This window comes from Arvicanthis niloticus, chromosome 2 (genome assembly GCF_011762505.2).
Source record: "Arvicanthis niloticus isolate mArvNil1 chromosome 2, mArvNil1.pat.X, whole genome shotgun sequence".
NCBI lineage: Eukaryota > Metazoa > Chordata > Mammalia > Rodentia > Muridae > Arvicanthis > Arvicanthis niloticus.
The window spans coordinates 126,473,764-126,501,620 of record NC_047659.1 but is presented as its reverse complement, the minus strand read 5'-3'; the positions used below and the strand labels follow the sequence as shown (position 1 = coordinate 126,501,620).

The window sequence follows — 27,857 nt, the reverse complement described above, 5'->3', positions numbered from 1 at the left end:
CAGATACATTTTTTTTTTTTTTTTTTTTAGGTTCAGAAACAAAGCTTAAGAGCTTGGGTTCTCATTTCAATACTGTGACACACTTTAAAACAGAACCCCTTCTTGCTCTTTCTGCTGTATGGGGCTTGTGTTTAGTTTCTATTTCAAAGAGCTTTGCTGACCAGAATTCATAAACCAACTTTTTACTCTCAGATTCAGAATAATTGAATTATATGCACAAGAAATGTATAGGGAAGACATTAGCAAGCAATAAAAGTCAAAGTTGTCACCCTATCTCTTTGTAGGTCTTAAGTCTGTCTTAGGACTAGGGTGTGTCTGTGTGTGGAAACTATTAAAGAACATAATTGTCCCTTGATAGCTTTGTACACACACGTATGTTGATATTTCTGCATATGGCTGAAGGTTCTGGGGCCTAAGTTAGAGTTGCCATTTTTTTAAAGATCTTAGCTGAGTATATTCAGTGTCTATTTGTGCTTTAAAATGGCTCTTTTCTCTCTTCAGAATTGGGAGCAGTTAGTTCATTGTTTGTGGTGATGATGAATGAAGAGTAAAAACAAAGGCTTGTTCTGAGTTCTATCAGATCCTAAGGCTTAGAACTTTGAGAGTGGAAGCAGATTGTGGAAAAGCATCCCTAAAGGGCCTTCACTGCCTCCAAGACTCGCTAGGGGCACAGACATCAGGGCTTTTCCTTTGCCTTTTTTATAACCCATTCCAGCTGTCTTGGTTATCCGTCAGCTACCTTACTTCCTGTGAACTGGTGGACTTTCTTCTAACTTTTCTCCTCAAAGACCCGAACACTATTGACTTGTTTAGCAGCTATTTATGGGTAGTACATTTGGTTCTAGGCATTCTTCCGGGAACGTGGGGCGCATGGGTGAACAAGAGAGGAACCCTGCTGCACAGCAGGTGTCTCGTACCCTGCCTTCCGCAATGCAGCCTGCAATGCAGCCACCTGTTGTATGTTTAAGTTATCTAAAATTAGATGAAATAAGGGCTAGAGGTGAGACTCAGAGCACTTCCTGTCCTTCTAGAGGACCCCCAGATTGGTTCCCAGCGTCCACACCAAGCTCCTTAGCAGCACACGTAACTCCAGCTCTAGGGCCTCCACAGAGGCCACGTGCTCAAACCCACACGCAAGCACATAATTGAAATCTTCTCAGTTTGCTGAATTTAAAAGTTTTAGTTCTTCTCTTACACTGTCTATAGTTCAAGTAATCGGTAGGCACGTGTGTTGCTGACCTCGTACAAGCAACAGCAAGGCTGAGCAGGATCCATCTGCTTCTCGACTTCCCGAGTACTTGGATCAAACACGTTTGCTACCACCATCTGGCTGGTTTTTTCTTTTATCTTTCCTAGTCCCCCAACTGCTATTTCCAGGATATATTTCCAGTATATGTACTCCCAAATAAATCTCCTGTCTATAAGCTCTCGTATTGGACTCATAAGTTTTATGTGAAATCCTGTGTAGACAAACACTTTTTGTATTCCTTCAATTTTTGATTAAATACTGATTTTTGAAGGTTTTTCCAGAAAGTAAACATTGTTATATTAAACATGCATATGATGATGGCTAATCCTGTAACCCTAGTACTTGGGAGGATGGTTGTGAGTTCCAGACCAGCCTAGGCTACACACTAAGTTCCAGGCCAGCCTAGGCTATGGAAATAACACACACACACACACACACACACTCTAAGGTGTATTTTAATTTAATCAGCTTTTTAATTTATCAGCTGCTTAATGTCTCTGTACATTCTGAGAAGGTCCCTCCTAGATTTTGTTATTGCCGTGGGTTTCGGTACAACAGAGGTCAACTGTGGTACTTCTGTCTTCCAGTCTATTAAGACTTTTAGTAAAAAAAAATTTCAACCCAATTACGCAGTAGATCAGTCAGGGATACTAATGCCTACCTCCTGTTCTTTGTATAAACATTTCAATCAGGTGTGATTACAAAAAAATAAATAAAGAGCCAGATGTTATACGATTCTGAGGGGTCCAAGTCCAGTTCCCATGAGATTATGTCCCCAGCTGTACACTGTAGATTGTGGATGATGCAATACAAAGCTAAAACCTTCCTCCATACTAGTCCACACTTGAGTCATAACTCAGCAGAAGCCTGGGTGGGCCTTCTTGGTTCAGAAGGAACTTCTTGTAAGCAAGTGCAACAAAACACCAAACTAGACCACTCTATTGGTAGGAGAACAGTTTATTGAGGGCCAGATTCCTGGGCTGCATGTGAGAGTAAGAGCAGCAGCCTGTGAGAAAAGCAAGCAGGCTTCCTATGATAGTCTGAAGGGTGGTGCTCCTTGAGCTGATGTCGACTGCCAGGGAGAGTGGGAACTAGATGCACTTTGCCCCCATCAATTGACCATCAGAGACAGAGATGGGAAGTAGTGGCTCTCCTGACAAACAGAAACCCACACTGAGAATCTGAGCAATGTGGAGTTGAGGTTTCTGTTTTCCTGGTAAGAATCTGGCCTGGATTGGGCCCGGTCCATCATTCTAGGACATTGTCAGCATCATTGCCATTTTGGGGCCTTCTTTGTGACCTAGCACTTCTTATGAAAACAAAGGAAGTTTCTAGGACTGTGTTTGAGTTCCTGATTGATCGTTCCTTCTAATCTGCTGTTTCTTTTTATTGGTGCAGATGCTCTAGAGCTGCCCATATGTCCCCAATACTCCTGAAATTCTTATTTAGCAAGTATTGCCATATTTATTTACATTGTTTCAATTTTAGTTCCTTGGAGGAGAGGAAGAAGATGATAGAATGTATCCAAAAGCTGAGTCAGTCTCGGATTGATCTGATGAAGGTGAGGAGTGAGTGTGTGAACCGCATTTATCGTACATAATCTAATGAAGGTGTGAGGAATCTGTATAAACGGCATTTATGTGGGATAAATGGGATTGGATCATATGGTATTGTAACTTAAAACTTGGATTTGATTGTGGTCTCTTAACACTCTGAAATTTCGAGACCCCAATTAAATGCTTTCTTTTATAGTTTGTCTTTGTCATGGCAATAGAACAGTAATTAGGACAAACCACAACAAGGCAGAGCAGGGTAGATCTCTGAATATTGAGGCCAGCCTGGTCTACAGAGTGAGTTCTAGGACAGCCAAGGCTATACAAAGAAACCCTATATCTTAGGGTTTTATTGCTGTAAAGAGATACCATGACCATGGCAACTTTTTTTTTTTTTGAGCCAGAATTTTATTTATTCATTTCTTGCATTTGAAGTATTCCTCGATGACATCCTTGGCCTGAGACTCTTTGCCATAGTCTTTAACCACTATGCAACTGCAACCAATCACTTTCCGCAGTTCCCCTCTCGATGGATTTTACAGAGGCCTACCCATTCCCCAAGTTTCTTGTTGTCATCAACCTTTATCAGATTGATCTGATGCTCACCACAAAGTGCCTCCGCCAGCTTGACATACATGGGCTCATCACAGTTGGATGCAAGCACACAGAGATGGGCTTTGGCACCTTCGCGTATGCCACATGCCATCCTGGATGAGGGCGGTCGTCAGCACCTCTTGTAGAGTAGTGTTGTCGTCCATTACACCTGCAGCAGCTATGCCTTCCTTGGCCGTGACAGTGGATTATGGGTAACGCCAAATCTTGAACACACCCGACCATCTGCCACTGTGCAAGTTGGCGGTGGCAGGGGAAAAGCCATGGCAACTCTTACAAAGGAAACATTTACTTGGGGCTGGCCTACAGTTTCCAAGGTTTAGTCCATTATCCTCATGGGGGATGGTATGCAGGCAGACAGGGTGCTGAAGAGGAGTTGAGAGTTCTACATCTTGATCCGCAGACAGCAGAAGGAGACTGCAATATTGGCTGTAGCTTGAGCATACGTGACCTCAGAACCCACCCTCATAGTGACACACTTCCTCCAATAAGGCTACATGGAGACTTCAATAAGGCCACACCTCCTAAAGGTGCCAGTTCCTATGGGCCAAGCATTCCAACACATGAGTCTATGAAGGCCATTTCTATTCAAATCATGCCCTGTCTCAAAAAAAGCCAACCAAACAAAGCATTGATTTATGATACCATTTAGAGTGTGTGTCTCTGTGTGTGTGTGTGTGTGTGTGTGTGTACATACATGTATGTACAAGTGCAATAGCCCAAGTGTAGTCACAAGAAAAGTTTTGAGAGTCAGATCTCTCCCTTCACTATGTAGGAGCTCAGAATAGAACTTAGGTCATAAGACTTGGCTTCAGATGTCCTTACTCCCTGAGCCATCTCTAGCCCTGTGGTATTATTTTGGTAATCATCTGCATAGACACAAACACCCAGTAACCTTCAGTCATAGGGTTACTTTCATTTATTAACTTTTATGTTTATATCCATCCATCCATTTACCTACCTACCTACCTATTTGTGAGAGAATGTCTCATTATATAGCCCTGCCTAGCCAGAAGTTTGCTGTGTAGACCACGACGGCCTCAAACTCACAGAGATCCACATAACTGCCTCCCAAGTGCTAGGATTAAAGATGCATACCACCACATCCAGCAAGTTTTAGGATTAGTTTTCATTTGATTAATTAAATTTTTTTCTATGTGCATAAGTGTTTTGTCCGCATGTATATCTGTTGACCAGTTTTATACAGGATGCCCACGGAGGCCAGAAGAGGGCGTCAGATCCCCTGGGACTGTGGTTATAGATAGTTGTGAGCTCCATGTGGATGCTGAAAATTCTCTCTTCTTTGTTCCTCTTATTGGTTCCTGACTCTTGCCCGCTCTGCTTGGCATATACAGTAGACACGGAACAGTAATGGCGTTGTGTTAACTTGATGGCTAATAACAGACTAGGGTATCATACAGCTGCCACAAGTCGTAAATGGACCATGTGACTGTGTAAGGAATCATACCAAGTAATAATAGTAAAAATAAAAATGACCACCACTTAACAGTACTCAACACCATTCATACACACACACACACACACACACACACACACACACACACACACGTGTGCAAATAGCACAGGCTTGATCAGGCAAACATTCACAAAATAAAAATAATAGGATCTCAATTTTTTTTTTTTAAATTTTAGCTGTTAATGAAATAGAGCCATTGAAGTGGTTATTATATAAGAGTGTAAAGTGTTCTCTGTTCATTTTGATCTTAAAAGGAGACTGTATGTATTACGATATTAACCATTAAAGGTAGTTTTATGTTTCTGTGTCTGTTGATGGAGGGGCACGGATGTGCTGGAGTGGGCTTGTGGAGGTCATGGAGTCGGTTCTCTCTCTACTGTGTGTCCTGGGAACTGCTCATCGCAGGCTTACACAGCAGGTTCTTCTGTCTGCTGACCTAGCTCAAAAGATAGCTTTTGCTGAGCTCATTTTTAAAAATTAACTTAAATTTATTTTGTTTTTAACGGATTTAGGATGACGTAAATATTTTATGAGTAGGTATGACTACCTGAGAAATTGACAATAAAGACATTTTAGGCTTAAGAGTGGATCAAAAGTAGGTTATATAATTCGTTGACAGTCTTTAGTAATAAAAATATGCTCTCACTTACCTGTGATGGCTAGGTTGGCTTTGTGATTAAATATTTAGAGATCACTGAACTGGACCAATAATAACTTGTAAAAAAGGATATCCAGAGGACTTAATTTTTGATATCCTCAGTTCCTTCTCTTCCTAAGGACTTTGATACCATTCCCTGAGGCCTATTAATGGTGATGAACTTGGTATAGTTTATAATGATCCTCAGACGGCTTTACAGAGGATGAAAAGCCTTACTATTCTCCAAGCACAAGTGGTGCACAAACATAGGCAAACGCACATAAAATAAGAGTATCCATTTTTTCATTTTAATTTTAATTAACTTTCATTAATGTAATTGAGTTACTAAAATGATTATCATGTTGTTCATTTTGATATAAAAAGGAAAACTATGTATTACAATGCTAACTGTTAAAGGTAGTTTTAAAAATTGCATTTATTGTTTTCTGTGTGTGTGTGATGGAGGGACATGCATGCATGTGCCAGTGTGGGCATACGAAGGGCAGAGGACAACTTTTTAAACTTAATTTTCCAGGTATTTAATGATCCTATTCATGGCCATATTGAGTTCCACCCTCTCCTTATCCGAATCATTGACACACCTCAGTTCCAGCGGCTTCGCTACATCAAGCAGTTGGGAGGCGGTTACTATGTTTTCCCTGGGGCGTCACACAATCGGTTTGAACACAGTCTCGGGTAAGGAGGGAAAGAGGCAGCTCATTTAATCTCTTAGAGAGTACTTTTTCAAGTGGTCATTGTAACGTCTTCATTGTATTGATGACAAAACGGAGACTTTGGATTCCTGTTGACCATATTTTATTTTATGTGTGTGTGTTTTTAAGCTACCTCATATCCTTCCGAAAACCTGATGTCTGTTGATACGTCTGTTGGATTAAATACTTACGTTGAATAGGGCTGGCTGCTGGTATGACTGAGTATAAGTTTAATTAGTTTTCCTTTAGTCCCTATGTAGTCATTTCATTTCTTTGGGGACAGGGCTCCCAGTGGGGCTCAAGCTGACCTCAAACTCATTGTCCTCCCATCCTATCCCCTGAGAACCGAGATTCTGGACAGCATGCCTGGCTCCTTTTTATTCTACAGAGTCACCTTTTTAAACAAAGTAATTATGTCAGGAAATTTGGAGAAATGCTTATAAGCTCCGAGAGGGTCATCTCTGCTCTGTGCAGTGAAGCTGAGACTTTGCTCTGGTTCTCCATTGTGCATGGAGAGCTGGAAGAAGGCAGAGAATAACTGAGAGATCAGTATTTGTTTTTTTAAAGATTTATTTATTTTATGTATGTGAGTACACTGTAGCTGTCTTCAGACACACCAGAAAAGGGTATTGGATCCCATTACAGATGGTTGTGAGCCACCATGTGGTTGCTGGGAATTGGACTCTGGATCTCTGGAAAAGTAGTCAGTGCTCTTAACCACTGAGCCATCTCTCTAGCCCCAGTATTTGATTTTTTATTTACTTTGTGGTTTTCATTTGTTATCTAGGTTTTTCCCTTTCTTTCTTTGATTTGTTCAGGGTTTCATTAAACAGCCTAGGCTGGCCTCGAACTCCTAATATTTCTGCCTTCGCCTCCCAGATGCTCAAGATACAAGTGTGTGCCACTCTGTCCAGGTTCAGTAGTCAGACACATGTGCCGATACTCAAATTATAAACAATATTTATTGAACACTTTCTAGAACCTTCCAAGGCACAAATAAGTTGTCTGCCTTCCTAGAGCTGAGGAGTTAGGGCAGAGGAAAGTGTGTGTGTGTGTGTGTGTGTGTGTGTGTGTGTGTGTGTGTGTGTGTGTATGTATGGAATTCCTTTCAGAGAGAAGTGCTTGAAAGTGCATTTAACATTTTTTATGCCATTCATTTATCTTGTTTTTGTCTGCTTTGCTGAGGATTAGACCCAGAGTCTTGCACATGCTAGTCAGCTGGTCCACAGAGCCACATCCTCAACCCTGCTAAGCCCTTGTCTTCAGTCTTTGATGGAACATCACAGAGACACTTCTCAGAAATCAAAGTATCAAGTTCCAAAGGTGTCTTTCATCTTTCAAACCTCAGTGTGACTTCTGGTCTTCTTCTGCGCAGAGTCGGGTACCTAGCAGGGTGCCTCGTTCGAGCACTTGCCGAAAAACAGCCAGAGCTGCAGATCAGTGAGAGAGATATGCTCTGTGTTCAGATTGCGGGGCTCTGCCATGACCTAGGTAAGACCACAAAGCCAGCAAGCATCTCATGTCAGATCCTATCATGTCTCTCGTCTCGGCATTCAAAACTCAAGTCTAGCAAAAGGAAAGGTAGAAGTATTTTAATTTCTCTTTCTTCCCCCTCCCCTTTGTTTTTTTGAGACAGGGTTTCTCCATGTAGTCCTGACTGGTCTGGAACTTATTTTCTAGACAAGGCTAGAAACTCAAACTCAGAGATCCACCTGCCTCTCTCTCTGGGATTAAAGTTGTGTGCCACTACTGGCAATATTTTAATTTTTCATTAATCACAGTACTTTCTAATATTGATGAGGACAGAACATTGCTATGACTTGTGAATTTTCTGTATTAAGCATCTTTGCCATGTCACACAAAAGGCTTTATTTATTTATTTATTTATTTATTTATTTATTTATGAGATAGGGTTCTTACTCTGTAGCCCAAGCTGGCCTAGACCTCACTAGATAGCCCAGGCTAGCCTCAAACTCTTGACAGTTCACCTGCTTCCACCTCCTGCGTGCTGAGATTACAAGCATGAGCCAGTGCACTGGGCTGAAAGGGCTTTGTGCCCATGTGTTTCTCTTATTCTGTCTTTGGAATAATGGGATGTGATTTTTCTTTTACCCTCTTGTTGACTAAAATGGCTTTTTCCTTTGGTTCCTTTGTTAAATCCATCCCTTCTCACTATTAGCAAAGGTTTAAAAAAATGTTCTCTCCTGACTCACAGGAGGTCTTAGGCCAATTAAACCCAGGTAGAAGAATTTCATCCTTTTCATCTTGAGAAAAAAAAAAATGACTGTCCGTCCGACCTGTTTACTGACAGGAGAGTGTGTATGCTTGTGCTTCTGTGGACAGATCCTAAGGGGCAGAGCGTAGAGCACTGTCTTTCTGTCAGCCCAGAGAGTCCAGGAGGCTGGCTCAGTGGCCCTTCTTAGAAGATGCTTGATTCTCGGATGCTTTTTGGTTTTGGTGATCTGACTTAAACGTAGTACCTGTATGTGCTAGGCATTGGCTCTCCCACTGAGCTGCAACCCCTTGATTTGATTTGATTTTGTTTGAGCTGCAAACAAACCTTGATTTTTTTTTTTTTTATGAAAACCTCTTTTTTAGCATTCCTTGTAGTTAATACAAAACTGAAGACTGATCTAAGGACTGTTAACTTTCCAATATGGCCTTGCCTCTTAGTCTGTTGTTTTGAAAAATTGAAAGGGCAGATTTGTCCTGTTTTTTTTTTTTTTTAATTATTATTATTAATTTATACAGTATTGACAGTAGCTGTTGATATTCAAAGTAAACAATTTTTTTTTAAGAATTCGGTTTTTACCAATTTACAAATATCTTTTTTATTTGAAGGCTGCTTTTGTTTTTAGGTCATGGGCCATTTTCTCATATGTTTGATGGAAGATTTATCCCACTTGCTCGCCCAGACAAAAAGTGGAGGGTATGTATTCCTATGTCCCAAAGTCAATAGAAAGAAACAGAATTTTATCTAGTTATTCAACTAAATTCTCTGTTTCCTCTCTGTGTTCTAGCATCCTTCCCTGGAACAGCATTCAGGGTGCTTCCATTCACGTGTCTGTTTCAGTCCTCACAGTAGCCTGTGGAGAAAGGATCTTAGCTTCCGTTCAGAGCCCTTAGACGCACAGAGATGTGCCTGACTTCACAGGGCCGTGGAGTGGTGGGCCAGCCCGAGAGAGCAGCTGCTCTAATTTGTCCTTTCTACTTTGTCTCATTACTATACAGTTATTTTTTTTAAATAAGATTCATTTATTTATTATGTATACAGCATTCTGCCTGTGGAACCAGAACCCTCCAGCATCAGATCCCATCATGGATGGCTGTGAGCCACCATGTGGTTGCTGGGAATTGAACTCAGGACCTTTGGAAGAGCAGACACTGCTTTTACCCCCTGCCATCTCTGCAGCCCCTAGAGTTTGTTTTTAAAGCTCAGCTTCGGTTTTTATTTTGGTATAGCCATGAGCTTAAGTATCATCAGTTTTAGTAACTGAGCGTTTGTTTCCTATACAGCTCAGAATGACTTTGACTGCTGTTCTGCCTCAGCCTCCCCAATGCTGAGAGTATGTTACACCCTCCCTTCAGGCTTTAAGTAACCCTTTATAATTACCCATTTACTGGTGATGAACCTGTACATTTTGAAGCAGTTTTAAGAAAGGAAATTGACTTCCCAGTTTCTCCTGCACTTTGAGTGCAGGGACATAAACCGAAAGCTCCTCACTTCTCAAACCATTTTGTTCTCCGCCCTCCTTTTTTTCCCCCGAAGTATAATTTACATTCAGTAAATGACGCAGATTTTTGTTGGGTTGTTTTTGTTTTGAGACAAGGTCTCACTGTGGAGACCAAGCTGGCCTTGAAACTGGGAGATTGCCTGCTTCTGTTTCTCTAGAGCTAGGATTAAAGGCGTGTACTATTACTCCTGGCTGAAACTGGACAGAGCTGACTTGAGTTTGGCAAGGGTACACATGCTGTGGGGATGTGGACCATTTTCATTATTTTGAAAGTTCCCTTATGGCTTGTCTTGTTTTCTGTGATGCTGGGATCAGACCCGCAGCAGTGCACACACAGCTTAGTCTGTCTCCTCTTAGACTTGGGATCTGGGCTTCCCTTGTATTGTCTTATCTATTGCAAATATGATTTCCTGTTGTTTGCACTGTGTGTGTGTGTGTGCGTGCGTGCACGAGAGAGAGAGAGAGAGAGAGAGAGAGAGAGAGAGAGAGAGAGAGAGAGACTTTCTCTAATGTTTTACGCCTTTAAAAAGTTGACTGGTGGGCTAAGCGCGCAGCTTAGTGGGAGATCCCTTGCCAACAGTTGACTCTTGGTTTGGTCTCTGGCACAATACAGTCAGAAGTGAATGCTCTTTCACGCTGTATAATGATTTTGTGATTCCTGCATGTTGATGGCCTTTTACTGCTAAGACTGTATCCTAGTATATGAGCCCCAGTTGGTTCTTGTTCCTTTTGATGACCTTCCTGTGGTTTGGATTTGGGCTACCACGTCTAAGGTTTCTGTGTGTGATGCTGTATAACAGGTCTGTGGAAAGACATTCTCATGTCTCTTAACTGACTACCCGAGAGTCGAGTTACGCTCTCACAAGCAGTGTGTGAAGATCCCACATGTTAGTCCATGACCTCACCCTGTCTCCTACTCTGACTCCCTTTTAACATCTGCTTGCTTTTGGCTGGTGTACAGCACAGTTAGGGAGTTAGTTGTCCAGAGTTTATAGTCTCTTTCTCCAGCAGGATTGATCTAATAGGATCTAGGAGCTGCTCTGTCATTATTGTATGTGTGCCATGTGCGTGTTTGTCTCTGTGTATGTGTGCTGTGTGTGTGTTTGTCTCTGTGTATATGTGCTGTGTGTGTACTAGGGATTGAATACCCACGTTTTACACACTAGGTAAGTGCTATACCACTAAGCTATATCCCCAACCTCTAAAAAATATATTTGCTCTTTTCATTTCATACTTTACCTCATGTGGAGTTAATTCTATACAAATATTACAAATACAATCTTTCCTTTATTTATAGGGATACTTTTTTTCTGTCTTTTAACTGTCTTCTCTGCAGTAAGGTCCTCACGCATGCCAGGCAAGGCTCTCTGCCACTGAGGTATAGCCCCAGCTTAATAACGATAATGTTTATCGAATAGTAGTTACGCCTTTTCTCATAGATCCAAATTATCAACACTTTAAAACTTTCCATATATAATGAATCTTCCTAGATTCTGTTTTAGGCTTTTTTTTTTTTTTAAATTATTTTTCAGATTCCATTTCACAGGATTTTTAAAAATTATTTATTTTTATTTTGTATGCATGTTGCCTGTATAACATACCTGTGTGCATCATTTGTGTGCCTGATACAGAGGTGAGAACAGGGCGTTGGATTCTCTGAGCCTGCACTTATGGATGATGTGAATCAGCCGCTGGTGCTGAGGCCCAACCCCGGCCCGCAGCTTGGACAGCGGGTTTTCTTAACCTTTGAGCCGCTTCGCCAGCTCACACTTGTTTCACACTTCCATAATTATTATTATTATTTTACAGTCGGCTTTTGCACTTAGAACAGTGATTATGTGTGTGAATTCATGCAGTGTGATCCAGCATTCTCCTGTAATTATTCCAGAGGCTACAAGGAGACAATTGCAAACTCCAGGCCAGCTAGATTGTGTAGTGAGTTTAGGTCAGTATGGACTATGTAAAGAGTCCTTTACTCAGAACAGACAACAAATCATCAAGATAATATATGTTGATAAGATAAGGCATCTGTTAATTATGAACAGAGATCTGTTCATAATTGAGCCAAGTCAAAATAGTCATAGGATCATTCCAGGTTTGTTTCATTTTGAGGCAGTTTTGGTAAGATGTACAATAGGAAGGATGTCTCTAGGGGTCATTTGATCTTTGCAGTGATTGTGATGAGTGAGCAGAGACAGAGCAACCAGGTGACAGATTGGAGAATTCAGTTCAGATCTTGACACCAGAGCTGGGAGACACTTGATTTTACTGACAGTGTAATACCCTTGTCCACCACAAGGTGGAAGCACTAACAAACAACTTTTCACTTCAAATGTTCTTCTGTTGATGGAAAAAAAAACCCTAAATTTTAGAGTGATAGTCATTCTACCAATATGATCTGGTAATAATCTTCTTGGTAATGTAAATTATTATATTTAATAAGGTATATTCATTGTATTTATGAAATAAACTCATATATAAAGGTTTTGTAGAATAGGGGAAGAGTATCAGTAAGACAAAGTATCTGTGAGAGCACTTCAGTGAAACTCCTTCCATTGCACATTTTAAAAACAAATAAAAGTTGTTTGTGACTGGGCGTGATGGTGCACACTTTTAGTTCCAGCACTCAGAAGGCAGAGATAGGTGAATCTCTGTGAATTCAAGTCCAGCCTGGTCTATATAGCAAGTTCCTGGCCAACCAGAGCTATATAGTGAGACACTGTATCAAAAAACCAACTAACCAAATAAAAATGTTTTGTAGACAAATAAAATATCTACAAAAAAATTGACTAATTTAAAAGCTGTAACAATGTTGTTGGAAACTGGATTGTTAACATTCCTGGGACTTCACCTGAGAATTACCTAGAATCCAGAACAATCTGTTTAATCAGAGCCCCTGATGGTTGAGAATCTGTAATAAGCTATATTATATTGACTTTTCCCAGCATGAACAGGGTTCGATTGAGATGTTTGAGCATCTAGTTAATTCTAATGAACTCAAACTTGTCATGAAAAACTATGGTCTCGTCCCTGAAGAAGATATTACCTTTATCAAGGAACAAATTATGGGACCACCTATAACACCAGTTAAAAAGTCTTCGGTAAGTTTTTATTCATGTTAATTAGAGCCAACTGGTACTTCCTATCTGATCTGGTCTTCATTCTTTCAGAGCTACACACTTGGCTGTTATAGGAGTGCTAACTGTCAAAATTATGAGTTACATGCATTTGCCTTCTGATATAAATGAGTGATGTATTTTCCCTAATCTTGAGTTCATTATACAGTATTTCCCCCAAATGACAACTTGTATCTGTAGCCTCAGTACTTGGGATGAGAAGCAAGAGGATCAAAGTGTGAATGTGTACACCTTGGGCCAGAGAGATGGCTCGGTAGTAAGAGGGCTTGCTCTGCAAGCATGAGGATCTGAGTTCAGATCCCTAGCACCCATGTCAGAAGCCACACTTGGTAACAGACGCCTTTAGTTCCACCACTCAAGGGGCAAGGCCAACCTCGTCTACATAGACAGTTGCAGGACGGCAAGCCCTTCATGGGGGACCCTGTCTCAAGTAAACAAAAATAGCACAGCAACAACAATTTAACTTTTAAAAAGGCATGGCTGGACACAGGCTTGTAACCCCAGCACTGTGAGAGGCAGAAGACACTCAATATTGACCTCTTCTGGTACATCTTGTGTGTGTGCACACACATACACACACACACAGACACACACACGTACACACACACACAAATATATACAAGCTAGATTAAGGAACAACCATTTCATTTCTAAAACAAAAATTGAGCTTTAAAAATGCTTTGAGTGTTTTGTATTTAGAGCTACTGTGTCTGTTTTGAACCACTGTTAGCACAGCTGTGCTGGCACGTGGTTATTGCAGTCTGTCACTAGAGAGGTGGAAGAGGAGGAAGATAGGTGAAGGTAAAGTCTTCCTTACCTGTAAAATGAACTCAATGGGTTACATGAAACTCTGTCCAAAAAAAAAAAAAAAAAAAAAAAAAAGGCTGGGTACAGAGACAACAACAAAATTGGAAAGGAGGGAACTAAGAGAAATATATTAGTATATACATACATAAATAAATACACATATATGTACACAGAGAGAGGGATTGTTTTCCCTTGGTGGAGTGTGGACTGGGGGGAGTATTACTCTGTAGCCCCTGCTGACTTTGAAGTCATAATCCTCCTGCCTCAGTCTCCTGAGTGCTGAGGTTCCAGATATGTGTTGCCACACCTAGTGAAAGACATCATTATTTTAATATATAAATTCAAGGTTTACCTTTTTTTTTTTTTTATAGATTTTTAGTAGTAGTAGTAGTAAGTGCACTGTCGCTGTCTTCAGACACCCCATAAGAGGGCGTCAGATCTTATTACAGATGGTTATGAGCCACCATGTGGTTGCTGGGTTTTGAACTCATGACCTCCGGAAGAGCAGTCAGTGCTCTTAACCGCTGAGCCATCTCACCAGCCCCAAGGTTTACCATTTAAGGAACATTTTTTACTAGTTCGTAATTAAATAAAAATATTGTTGGTTTGGGGAAATTTATTAGTAGTATCCTTTCAATGGCACTGGAAGGCTTAACATTTTATTGATATACTTGTAAAAGTTTTGTTTCATTTTTACTTATCTACACACACACACACACACACACACACACCTATGCAGTACCTGCCATTCAGGCCCAGGCCCTCACTGATGCATGCCTCTACCTCAGAGCTGCATCTTCAGCTGTGTTTAGCACAGCACAGCACAGCACTTTATACTTTACACTTTATACTTTATATACTTTATATACTTTATACTTTATACTTCACTGTTTCTTTTCCTTCCTACTTCATTAGAAGTGAGGAGAAAGAAAAATGATCATCTAACTTCAGTGCCTTGTTTATAATTCTCAGATCAATACAGTTGCTTATAAATAGATCTGTGTCTACCTAATCCTCCTCGGGATTCTCTTGTTTTTCAGTGGTTATATAAAGGTCGCCCTGCCAAGAAGAGCTTCCTTTACGAGATAGTGGCTAACAAAAGAAATGGCATCGATGTGGACAAATGGGATTATTTTGCCAGGTATGCACTGAACATTCCCAGAAATGGTGCAAAAACTCTGTATAAATGTAGCAGTAGGGCCTACCCGGCTTAACCCGAAGTTGGGCTCTGCAGTCCTGGCATGGCGCTAGCACGAGCTTCATGGCCACTGTGGGAGTACAACAGCTGTCCCCTCAGCCTGAGGACGCTGGGCTCCTTCCTGCACTCTTCCTGCACCACAGTCATTCATTCCTCTGGGTGTCGGGTTAGCTCTTGAGCTGGATCAAGGTAGAAGACGGTCTCATTTTGAACTGAGGAAAAAAAAAAACCTTTTCCTCTCTGTCTACTTTCTTCTTCACAATCAAGACTTTATTCTTAAACTTACTGAAAGATTTTAGTAATAAATAAGAACATGGAGACTTTCCAGGGGCTCATGCCCTGAGTTGCTATGAACGTCAGTACATGATCAATCTTCTGTTTCTTTGTTGATACAGGTCTCACTATATGGCTTGGCTGGCCTTGAACTCAGTATGTAGACTAGGTTGTCCTTAGACTCATAGAAATCCACCTGCCTCTGCCTCCCAAGTGCCAGGATTAAAGGCCTGCGCCACCTCACTGTGGCTCACATGGCCGATCTTTATGGTCGTTTGTTTATTCTACACTTATTATTTTATTATGGTTTTGAGACAAGGCCTCACTCTGCAGACCAGTCTGGCCTCATGCTCATAGAGATCTGCCTGCCTCTGCCGCCTGACTGATCCTCCATTATCTTAAAGTAAATCTCAGGCCGCATAGCATCTCGTTGCAAGATGTATCTGTGTGGATCTGTAAACAAAGTGTCTCTGTTAAACCTAAAGCACTCTGCAATTGTTTAAGGGTTGTTTTTTTTTGTTTTTTGTTTTTTTTTTTTTGAGACAGGGTTTCACCTTGTAGTCCTTGCTGTCCTAGATCTCACTGTGTAAATCAGACCAGTCTCAAACTCAGAGATCTTCCTGCCTCTGCCTCCAGAGTGCTGGGATTAAAGGTATGTTCCGTCACTCCTGACTAAGGTATTACTTAATATACAGTCAGGATTTAAAGTTCCCTAGCTGTTTCATAACTGCTTTGTTACTATTAGTTTACAATTCATAATCCAGCATCCACACACTGTCCCTGGGTGATGGCTCTGCAGTCTTTTATTCTGCAGCCACTGCTGTCACATTCTTCTGGAAAAATTTCCTGCTGACTCACTTGGCTCAGTTTTACCTCCTGTGTCCTTCAGTCCCCAACCAGCCTTCTGCAAGCTGGTAGATCCAAAGCTTGTTTCAGGATTTAAAAAAAAGAAAGAAAGAAAAAGAAAATAAGAGAAAAAAAGAAGAAGAAAAGGAGTGTAGTATTTGTATACAAGGCAGCTTCCTTAATGTTTCATATCTCTGCTTTGGAATTTTCTAGAGACTGTCACCATCTTGGAATCCAAAATAATTTTGATTACCAGCGCTTTGTTAAGTTTGCCCGTGTCTGTGAAGTGTATGACGATGAGGAGATGATATGGGTGAAGCACATTTGTACGAGAGAAAAGGTACGCTCCATCCCCAGAAAACAAGAATGCAGTTTTTGGTCTGGAATCTGGAGATAATCATCCAGCAATCTGGAAAAATCCAGAAGCCATCTTTGTTTTCTTTCATTTCCTTCCCCCTCTCTTTTCCCCTTCTCTGTTTCTTGTGTGTGACTTTTTAGACGGTGTCATGTGTGTGGTCTGTGTGTGTGTGCTTGCTCTGCACATCTGTGAGTGTGAATGCATGTGGAAGCTGCCCTCCTGCAGCACTGTCTGCCTTACCCTTTACATCATGTACTGTCCTCTTCTGCGTCCATCTTCCTCGTCACTGGGACTGCAGGTCCACAGGAGACCACACCCAGCTTATTACATAGATGCTGGGTCAGAACCAGGTCCTGATGGTTGTGCAGCGAGGACGCTTCACTACTGACATCTCTCTGGCCCCACAACCTCTTTAAAACAAAAAAAGATTTATCATCATTTGTAATTATGTGTACGTGTGTTTGTGTGCATAGATGTGCATATGAGTACAGGTTCGCCTAGAGGCCTGAAGAAGGCATCCCGTGCCCTGGAGCTGGAGGTACAGGCAGCCTGCCTTGCCTAACATGGATGGGTAGCACAGATTCTAACTGCTAAGCCATCTCTGTAGCCCTTCACACCCTTCTTAGTGCTTAGCATTTAAGTGTTGTAAGGGTTTTTTCTTTTATTACATTTTGATTGTTTGTTTTAAAAGGTCTGTCATTTTTTAAATTTACTTATTTATGTATGTGAGTCACTGTCTTCACTGTCACTGTCTTCAGACACACCGGAAGAGGGCATTGAATCCCATTACAGATGGTTGTGAGCCACCATGTGGTTGCTGGGAATTAAACTCAGGACCTCTAGAACAGCAGTCAGTGCTCTTAACTGCTGAGCCGTCTCCCCAGCCCCCCTCTATTACATTGTTAAACAATAACAATAATAAGAAAATTAAATCCAACATTTATTGAGTCTTATGCTGGGTAGAATTCAAGTGCTCTTGAAAGGTCAACTCAGTCCTTATTACCCTATGAGTTAGTATTGTTATTTCGTTTGCTTCAGTCTGGGTTCTGTTGCTATAACAAAATGTCTGAGCCTGTGTAATGTATAAAGAAAAGGGGTCTATCTACTGCATAGTTCTAGAGGAAGTTTAAGAGCATGGTAGTGGCATCTGCTCTACTTCTGGTATAGATCACATGCTGTCCCATGCATGATGAAAGCCAGAAGTGCACACAAGAATGGTGCTAAGGAGAGGACGGGCCATTTCTAGGCTGGCTTTATAACAGCCTACTCCCACAAACTTAGTCATCTCATGAGATCGGAGCTGTGATAACCTAATCACCTCTGAAAGGCCCTACCACTCTCTCACTGCTACTAGGGACTGGACCTGCATGTGAGTTTTGGTAGGACAAACCACACTTCACTATTTAACAAGTGAACACAGTGAGGTATGTAGAAGGATTGAGTTAAATAATTAACAGACCTGGAATTTCAACCCTGTCAGGTCCTTACTGGATGATACTCACGTAACTTAAGAAGCGGTACAGAATTATGCTATAGGAAAGTCTTTCTGTTTGCTGGCCCTTTAATCCCAGCACTCAGAAGGCAGAGGCAGGTGGATGTCTGTGAGTTCTAGGATGTCTGTGAGATCCTGTCCCAAACAAAGGTAGACACAATCTGACCCTGCGATCCCATTTCTGTTTCCTTGCAGGAGGTTGGCAATCTGTATGACATGTTCCATACACGCAACTGCTTACACCGCAGAGCTTATCAACACAAAATCGGCAACCTCATCGATATCATGTAAGAATCTCAGTGTCGCCTCACTGTGAATGTTTACGTGAGGCTTTGCCACATTAGGATTCCCAGTGCAAGCTGTATAATATAAAAAGGTTCACTTAAAAGAAGCCCAGCATAAGCCAGGCATGGTGGTACGTGCCTTTGATTCCAGCATCTGGAGGCAGAAGTAGGCAGATCTGTGTGAGTTCAAGGCCAGCCTGGTCTACAAAGTGAGTTGTAGGATAGCCAGGGCTATGTAGAAAAACCCTGTCAAAAAAGGGGGAAAAAGTGTAAAGCTGAATGTGGTAGCACATGTCTGGGATGCCAGCACTGAGAGAGAGACAGAGACAGAGAGAGAGTCAGAGACAGAGTCAGAGAGAGAGAGAGAGAGTCAGAGAGAGACAGAGAGATTATTTCAGGTATATAGCAACTTTGAAGCTAGTCTGAGACCTTGTCTCAGGAGGAGAAAAAAGCTTAAGTAATTTTTGTTTTCAGTTCAGAGTCAGAGAGAGCCTGTGGTTCAAAGCTTAATACACTTCCTCCGAACTTTTTTATTTTTATTTTATTTATTTTTTTATTATTTATTTATTTATTTATTTATTTATTTTGGTTTTTTTCGAGACAGGATTTCTCTGTGTAGTCCTGGCTGTCCTGGAACTCACTCTGTAGACCAGGCTGGCCTCGAACTCAGAAATCCACCTGCCTCTGCCTCCCAAGTGCTGGGATTAAAGGCGTGCACCACCACTGCCCGGCCTCTGAACTTTTTAAAAGGAAAATCACGTTATTTTTGCACCTATAAAGTTGGGGCTCAGTATACTTATTATTGGAAAAAGCAAATGAGATAAAGGCTCCTGAAGCTTTGCTGTCCTACCTGGAACACAGTAGGCATGCAACTCAGGACCTCTAAACTGCTGCCATAATACCTGGAACACAGTAGGCATGCAACTCAGGACCTCTAAACTGCTGCCATAATACCTGGAACGCAGTAGGCATGCAACTCAAGGCCTCTAAACTGCTGCCATAGTACCTGGAACACAGTAGGCATGCAACTCAAGGCCTCTAAACTGTTGCCATAGTACCTGGAACACAGTAGGCATGCAGCTCACAATCATAAACAGTTGTCCTTCAAACATTGACTGTACCTTATTTGTTTTCTTAAACTAGAAGAATCCTTTTGTGCAAGATACAAAGCAAATCTTCAAAATTTTCTTCTGTGTTTTTACAACCATTTTAGGATTACAGAAGCCTTCCTCAAAGCAGACCCCTACGTGGAGATTACAGGGACTGCTGGGAAGAAGTTCCGAATTTCCACAGCCATCGATGATATGGAAGCCTTCACTAAGCTGACGGGTAAGAGCTCACGATGCCAGCTGCCCTTGTGGGTGGAGAAGACGATAGGGAAGAAATACATGTATATATGAAATTACAAAATAGTAATTCTTTAAGTAGGTGTTACAATACCTCTTGTATACTTGGCACATATACAATATTTATTGTTATTTAATACAACTATATTGATACTAAAAATTTATAATTAAATTAAAAAACAAAACACCTTGTCAGCGCTGAGTGCCAAGTCAAAGGCTAAACGGTTGCTAGGGTGTCTTGTCAGACAGCCTCAAACCCAGCAGGTTGTTAGTTAAGGGCTAATGGCGGATATGAATGCCAGGTGAGGCCCTGGGTCCAGTCCACAGCACCAGACTCCCCCAAAACGTTAATAGTGGAGAAACCTGAGGATTATAACCTTAATTATCTGATCAGACTCAACAGTGCATCGTGGCAGCAGTGCATGCAAAATGTGTCCCTGATCTGTTCTAAAAGTCAACATCCTGGAATATTCGAGTCATAGTTCTAGATTTTAAAAATCTAAAAAAAGTGTGTGACCATTAATTTAATCTATATATTTGCTTGATTTCACTGTTTCTAGTAGTGAAAAACTTAAGTTACATTATTAAGACAAGTAACAGTTTTTAAAAATATCACTGTTAAATTTCTTGGTCCATTTATTTGTGTTTTAAAAAAGTGTTCCTATTCTTGAGAGATACATACTGCAGTGTTCAAATGTTTCATTAAAAAAAAAAAATGTGTACGCCCAGCCAAATGCAGTGGTTTACACCTATAAACCCACTACTCCGGGGGACTGCCACAAGTTGGAGACCAACCTAAGCTACATAGTGAGCCCAAGCCTCCCTAAGAATGAGACCTTGTCTCAAAAAAGAAACACAAAGCAAGAAAATTGTATACACATAAAGCGCTTGTGTGGAAAAATGGTGATAATGAATTTGGCTGAAGGCTATTTTAATTAGAAAAATTTTAAAGAAAATTGAAAGAATTTCCCCCTTCTATTATGATCATAGAATAAAATATTTTAAAACTTAAAAAAGAGCCTTTGACACTTGGGAGGCAGAGGCAGGTGGATTTCTGAGTTCGAGGCCAGCCTGGTCTACAGAGTGAGCTCCAGGATAGCCAGGGCTACACAGAGAAACCCTGTCTCGAAAAACCAAAAAAAAAAAAAAAAAAAAAAAAAAAAAAAAAAAAAAAGAGCCTTTGATTGAGTCAGTTACAAACTTGCACGTACTGGTCACTTAGTTTCAACTGTTACCAGCACAGAAGTTTTTCCCATGTATCTCCTTCTGCAAACACTGGCTATTTTAAGTAGATCATAGACATAATTTTGTTTGTAAGTGTTGAAGGCCATCTGGGACTAAGTAGCAAGACCTTGTCTCATTTACAGAGATAAACGCCCTGCAGTCCTAAGTTAGGCTATGTGCACTGCCTGCTCCAGCTCCAGCTGTGGGTTCCATTGTGCTCACTCTCACTCAGCTCCTCCCACCCTCTGGCCTTCCCTGTTCACTGCTGTCTTCTTTTTTTTTTTTTTTTTTTTTTTTGGTTTTTCGAGACAGGGTTTCTCTGTGTAGCCCTGGCTGTCCTGGAGCTCACTCTGTAGACCAGGCTGGCCTCGAACTCAGAAATTCTCCTGCCTCTGCCTCCCAAGTGCTGGGATTAAAGGCGTGCGCCACCACCGCCCGGCACACTGCTGTCTTCTTAAGGTAGCAATCACAACACTCCTGCCTTGTGGAAACCTTTTCAGGACCCCAACAGAGTATCTTTAAATCCTACCATCCTTTTAACATGAATGAAATCTCATCACATTGACAGATAACATTTTCCTGGAGATTTTGTACTCTTCGGATCCACAGTTGTCTGAGGCCCAAAGTATTTTAAGAAACATTGAATGCCGCAATCTATACAAGTATTTGGGTGAGACCCAGCCGAAGGGTAAGAAGATTACAAAGGTAAGTTGAGTCACCAGCAACCCTGCAGTTAGTCACAGGTCGGTCGAGCCTCTGTCCTCAAGAACAAGACATTAATCTATCACAGTAACCACGCCTCCTGCTTATTCTCATTTAATCTTCTCCATAGTCTCAGGCACGTTTACCAGATGAGAAACTGAGCAATAATAAATAAATTGCTCATGAAAGGAGGCAGGTAGGACCTAGAGGCAGGTCTAGGCAACTATCAATGTGCACTCTCAAATTCAATTAGGGCCTCAAATTTTAAATAGATCCGACCACTGGAAAATGAACATCTAAGGTGGAAATCCCTTAAGATAAGACCTGTGCAAACTTCACTACAGCTCTGAGAAGACGTTTTTGTCTATTGTTGACCCTTGAACAATGCTGGTTAGGGGCACTTGGCCCCATGGAGTCAAAAACTTAACTACTAAAAGTCTGCCATTGCTCAGGAACCTTAGCAGCGCCGTGACAGTCAGTTCCTTAGATTTTTGCATGTCATTTGTATTGTATGTGGCCAGAAATACAGAAAGAAGGACTGGGAAAGACAAGCTTGCGATTAGAAGCAGATTACTGGTGAGATGCTGGGGTAAGGTCACAGGGGCTGCTTGCAACTGCTGCAAAACAGCAGGAGGTAGCTATAAATAGATAAATGCCACATTCTTTCCAAAATGTGATGGTTGGTTTTCTTTGCTTATTTTTTAATGAAGAGTGTCCTGTTTGTTTTGAAGCTAGCATGTATTGAGCTGTCTTGTTGGGGCATCTCTGTTATCCGCGCTGAAGAACAGAAGTAACGTAACTGTGGTACAAGTACCTAATGACAAGCCGGATCCTGACTGAGGAGTCTTATCTCTTCCAGGAAGAGTATGAAAAGCTTCCCCAAGAAGTTGCTGACGCCAAGCCTGACATGGCCCTGGACGTTGAACTGAAGGCCGAAGATTTCATAGTTGATGTTAGTAGCGGGCCCAGAATGGACTAAGTGAAGATTTGTGTTTCAAAAAATGCCTTCCCTTTGGGGAGGGGAGTGGGCAGAGTGGTGAATGCCTTTAATTCCAGCACCTGGGAGACAGAGGTAGGCTGATCTCTGTGAGTTCAAGGCCAGCCTAGTTACTATATATGGCGAGTGCCCACCTTGCTTGGCATTGCAGCCGTGAGCCCATTCTTCATGTCTTTTGTAAGCCCTACACCGCCAATTCTGTTCCTCCTCCTACAGACTCTCCCCTTAGACATTAGACAGTCTTTCATCTGAAAAAAAAGAATATCACACTATATGCATCTTGCTGCCTTTTCTCTCCTTCAGGAGCAAACTTAAGGAAAAACCTTCTAAATTCTTAGGTTTTTCTCCTGGTCTAAGTTAAGTACCCCTTATCTAAAATCTGAAACTTGAAATTTAAAATGATCCAGAATCTGGGGCTGGGTCTAGGCCCTGAGGTCAATCCCTAACGCATGCTCTCGTATGTATAACACACACACACAAACACACACACACACACACACACACACACACACACACACACACACACACAGAGTTTGAAAGCAGAATTTTCTCCAAGACTGTCAGTGATTTCAGTATGACAAAGCCATTAGGCAGTTTCAGCTCTATGCTTTAGGGTCGTCCTGTCTAAGTTGGTTCTATCCACCAAGCTTACCTATCTACAAGGCCTATGACTACTCAGGCTTGGCAGCTTTCCGCCAAAGCTGCTTGTTTACAATAGCTTCTAGCCATCTGTTTCAGTGTTTTTCCACAGAGACCCGAGACTTTGTGTTGGCAGGCATGTATGTCAGGCCTATGGCTGATTTTAGGCCTATGGCTGATTTTTAGGCCTTTAGTGTATAAGCAGGGCTGCCCCTGACATTAGGGCACCTTTTATTGCCTGGAAATCCTTTCCTTCCTACCTGGTTTATTCTTGCTCACTTACAATGTTACTGTCCTAGGCAGGCATGTCACATGTTTCCATGAGCCATCTTAGCGTGAGGACCTGAGTTCTATCTGCAAAATTCACTTTTTTTTTAAAAAAAAAGAAACACACAGATACATACACACACATATAGACATGCACACAGAATCACACAGACACACACATACATATACGAACTCACAGACAACACACACAATGCAATACACACTTTTCAGGTCAGAACTAGGGATGCAAAGACAAGAGGACCCCTGGGGCTCGTTGGGCCTCCAGCCTTAGGTGACTTGATGAGCTCCAAGCCAGTGAGAGAGCCTGCCTCAGAAAAATGGAGTGCATGGCACCTGAAGAATGCCAGCCAAAGTTGACCCATGGCCTCCTCATGTACATGCCCATGCATACACAGAAGTTGTCTACTATCTGTCAGTGTCTATCACATAGTAGACAAAGCCTTTGTACCCTATTCAGGGCAAGTTCCTAAACCAAATTCCTGAAGGTGATCATGTCCCCGAGTTATTTCTATCCCGTGTGTGACGACTTCCAATATCCCTACTTCTGAGCTTCCAGAGGGCTCAGTTCATTTCTCACAGTGTCATTATGTGATTGCTTACTTGTTTATTGTTTTAATTAAGGTTATCAATATGGATTATGGGATGGAAGACAAGAATCCAATCGATAAAGTTCACTTCTATTGTAAGAGCAACAGCAGGCAAGCGGTCACGATCACCAAAGATCAGGTAACAGCCACGTAAGAGAAGTCTGCTCTAGGAGTATATGTTTGGCAAGCCTTAAAGTCAGTTTATAGTCTACTTGCTAATCAGGTTGTAAAGTCAGTATGCACTGTTGAAAATAAGCAGAGAGGGCACAGTGCACTGAATCAGCTAAGTAGGGCTCACACGGGCTCACAGAGACTGAGGCGGCCAGCACAGGCCTGCAGGGATCTGCACCAGGTCCTCTGCACACATGTTGTGGCTGTTGGCTTGGTGTTTCTCTGGGGCTCCTAACTGTGGGGACGGTGTGTCTCTGACTCTTGCCTGCTCTTGGGACTCTTTCCCTCCTGTTGCGTTGCCTTGTCCAGCTTCAACGTGAGGGCTTTTGCCTTGTTTTACTGTGCTTTGTTTTGTCATGTTTGATTGTTGTCTCTTGGAGGCCTGCTCTTTTCTGATAGGAGATGGAGAGGGGGACAGGGAAGGCAGTGGGGGCTGAGAGGAGTGGAGGGAGGGGAAACTGGTTAGCATGCATTTTATGACAGAAAAATCTATTTTCACTTAAAAAAAAAGGCCTGGCTAGAGAAATGGCTCAGTGATTATGAATACTTATAGCTCTGGAAGAAGACAGTGGTTTGATTTCTAGCATGTATGTGGTGTGCATACATATGTACATACATATATACATACAGGTAAAACACACACATATAAAATAAAACTAATGATTTTTTTAAGTAAAGCATAAGCCAAGTGTGCTAATACACACTTGTCATCCACACAGTTGGGAAACCAAGGATCAGGAGTTAAAGGCCAGCCTGGGGTACATTAGACTCTCTCTCAAAAGAAAACAAAACAACAATTTTAAATATCTGTGTCTAGTTGGCCATGGTAGCACACACCTTTAATCCCAGCACTCGAGGCAGAGGCAGAGGCAGAGGCAGAGGCAGGTGGATCTCTGTGAGTCTGAGGCAGCCTGGTCTATAGGGTGAGTTCCAGGCCACCCAGGGCTACAGTAGTAAAACCCTTCCTCAAAAAAAGAAAATCTAACTAGGCAGTGGTGGCACACACCTTTAATCCTAGCACTTGGGAGGCAGAGTCATATGGATCTTTGAGTTCCAGGCCAGCCAGAAAATCTATATATAAAGAAATAAACATACATGGGTACATGTATATCTGGATATAGTGGTACAGGCCTTAATACCAGAAGACTAAAGCCGCAGGGTCACTGGTTCAAAGTCTGCCAGTTCTATGAAATGAGTTCAGGGCCAGCCTGGGGCAATATAATAAGACCTCTCAAAATAGGAAGGGGAGGGAAAGAGCAGAACGGAACTCAGCCATGGGAAAGACTCACCGAGCGCACACTGAGGCCTCGGGTTCAGTCCACAAAAAATAATAATATTTTTTAATTTGAATAAGGTATATTTTGCTAGATATACCTAGGACATGGGATCCTGAGTTCAAGGTAAGCCTAGGCTATAATCATGAGACTTTATCTCTGAAGAGGAGGTACAGTAACAGCCAGTTTCCAGTGCCTCCTGTTTGCTGACCATCATTTAAAGTGCAGCGCTTGTTCTGAAGCTTCAGTCACAAAGTCTGGTGGATCATGGCTGAGGTTACACACGTTGTATGTGCTTAGCTATATATTTATATGAGAGTCTGTGGTATGTATATAATTTATGTACTGTAAATCTTTCAGTCTTTTACATAATTAACATAGAATTCTGGGGCATTTTTCAGTAAATAAGTATTTTCTCCTTGGATCATAATTGGAATAAAACAGGAAAGCAGTGCAGTGCTTTTAGCTCAACATTAAAGATGGCTCCTCAGAACCTGGGAGGGGAGTTCTTTAGTTCCTGGCAAAGCGAACTCAAAGCTACAATAAAATCTTTTCTTTCTGTACGAAAGGTGTCACAACTCCTGCCAGAGAAGTTTGCAGAGCAGCTTATCCGAGTGTACTGTAAGAGGAAAGACAAGAAGAGTCTGGACGCAGCCGGGCAGCACTTCATCCAGTGGTGTGCGATCAGGGACTTCACCAAGCCGCAGGTGAGGGGCGCTCACTCATCATTGTGCGTTAAAAAACAAAACAAAACAAAAAGTCTGGAGTTGGGGTGAGACAGTCCCATGTAGCTCAGGTTGGTCTCAGATTTGCTGTGTAGCTCAGGTTGGCCTTGAGTTCCTGATCTCCTGCTTCACCTCCCAGGTGTGGGAGTGTGGGTATGCAGTAGCAGAGGCGCCTGGTGTACTTTTAAGTCTTTAAGGAAAGTCCAAACATGATCCTTCTTATCCACTGAGAAGTTCTCATTTAAATTGTAGCAATATGGGGCTGGAGAGATGGCTCAGCGGGTAAGAGCACTGGCTGCTCTTCCAGAGGACCCTGGTTCAATTCCCAGCAGCCAACAGCCACATGCGGCTCACAGCCAGCTGTAACTCCAGTTCCAGAGGATCGATGCCCTCTTCTGGCCTCCGTGGGTACCACATGCATAAAATAAGAAATGTAGGGGGAGATTGTAAAGAGGTGGAGGAGTGATTGAGGAAGGCACTGGCTTCCCCATGTGTCTGCACAGTCAAGATTACCTGCACACACACATATACACTACACACATATACGTCACACACACAGCACGTATATATAAATATATATCATACATAACACACATACCACACACATACACACCTTAGACACACACATAACATACACTTTTTTTTCTTAAGGAAAACAGAAATAGAAACACAGGTGTATGCGGTAAGTGCCTTAGACCTTGGTATTTTCCTTGTCAAGCCCGGTGTTAGGAACCATGGTGAAGCCAGTACCTAGGATAGACATAGTTCCTTAGTGCCTGCATCTCACTCTCGGTGTACACCACAGACACACAAGTAAAAAGCAATTGTGTAGAACGGTAAGTGCTCTGGGGTGCAAAAGGAGATGTAGTCAGACTTGGTTAGACGAGAAAAGCCTATGTCAGGAAAAGCCTACAAGCCAAGCCCCAAAGAAGAGATATCAGCCGCTGTTTACAAGGCTGGCAGCAGGGGCCAGCAGGGAGGCATCGAGACAGAAGCAACATGGGGAGAAAGCTAACAGAGAACGTGAGCCCTTTCAGGAGCGGCAGCGAGTGGTGGATATTCCCTGCCATCCAGTGTGCAAGGGGCAGCCTGAAGCCATTGAACTGGATCAAGTGCCATCTTTGTTTGCGTTCTTAACACTTGCTGGAGCGGCAATCTGAAGGTGTGATGTAAGTGGCCATTTTATACCGTGCTGCTGCCTTTGAGATGAACAGCAGCTCACAGGAACTGTCCAGTCCGCTCTGATCCAGTGCGCTCAGCAGAAGACACAACACTGGGATATTACCAAAGTAACTGAACAAACAAATGGAACAGTGAGACAGCTCCTGGGTGATCTTACTGCCTTCTAGGACAGGCTGACGGATGGTAACGCCCCCCAAACCCAATGCCACAGGATAGGAGGGAAGTACTCAGGCTGTACTGTCCTCTTCATCTCCAGACTGTCACCTGAAAAGCCACTCAACACAAGGGTGCTGTGGTTGAGCAGAGCAGTAATGGGTGCTGAGTACCTGAGACAATGGGCAAGGGCAGTCCA

At 42.1% G+C, this 27,857-nt stretch overlaps 1 protein-coding gene and 1 pseudogene across 4 annotated transcripts in view; one reads left to right on the top strand and one right to left on the bottom strand.

Moving 5' to 3' along the window:
- Window positions 1-27,857, top strand: part of Samhd1 (SAM and HD domain containing deoxynucleoside triphosphate triphosphohydrolase 1) — a 35,637-nt gene that overhangs the window by 5,022 nt on the left and 2,758 nt on the right. Inside the window, exons 3-16 of one of the 4 annotated variants that reach the window (XM_034496168.2) lie at window positions 2,738-2,810; window positions 6,064-6,224; window positions 7,617-7,732; window positions 9,100-9,170; window positions 12,921-13,076; window positions 14,960-15,060; window positions 16,450-16,576; window positions 18,282-18,373; window positions 19,584-19,699; window positions 21,509-21,645; window positions 22,502-22,594; window positions 24,188-24,292; window positions 26,168-26,305; window positions 26,576-26,727. In XM_034496168.2, coding sequence (XP_034352059.1) covers window positions 2,738-2,810; window positions 6,064-6,224; window positions 7,617-7,732; window positions 9,100-9,170; window positions 12,921-13,076; window positions 14,960-15,060; window positions 16,450-16,576; window positions 18,282-18,373; window positions 19,584-19,699; window positions 21,509-21,645; window positions 22,502-22,594; window positions 24,188-24,292; window positions 26,168-26,305; window positions 26,576-26,689 — 1,600 coding nt within the window. In that variant the 3' untranslated portion in view covers window positions 26,690-26,727. Of the gene's footprint in view, window positions 1-2,737; window positions 2,811-6,063; window positions 6,225-7,616; window positions 7,733-9,099; window positions 9,171-12,920; window positions 13,077-14,959; window positions 15,061-16,449; window positions 16,577-18,281; window positions 18,374-19,583; window positions 19,700-21,508; window positions 21,646-22,501; window positions 22,715-24,187; window positions 24,293-26,167; window positions 26,306-26,575; window positions 26,728-27,857 lie in introns of those variants that run through there. The other 3 variants (XM_034496167.2, XR_013108946.1, XM_076930136.1) reach the window with 3 other exon arrangements.
- On the bottom strand, window positions 3,219-3,584 carry LOC143441209 (small ribosomal subunit protein eS12 pseudogene; annotated as a pseudogene).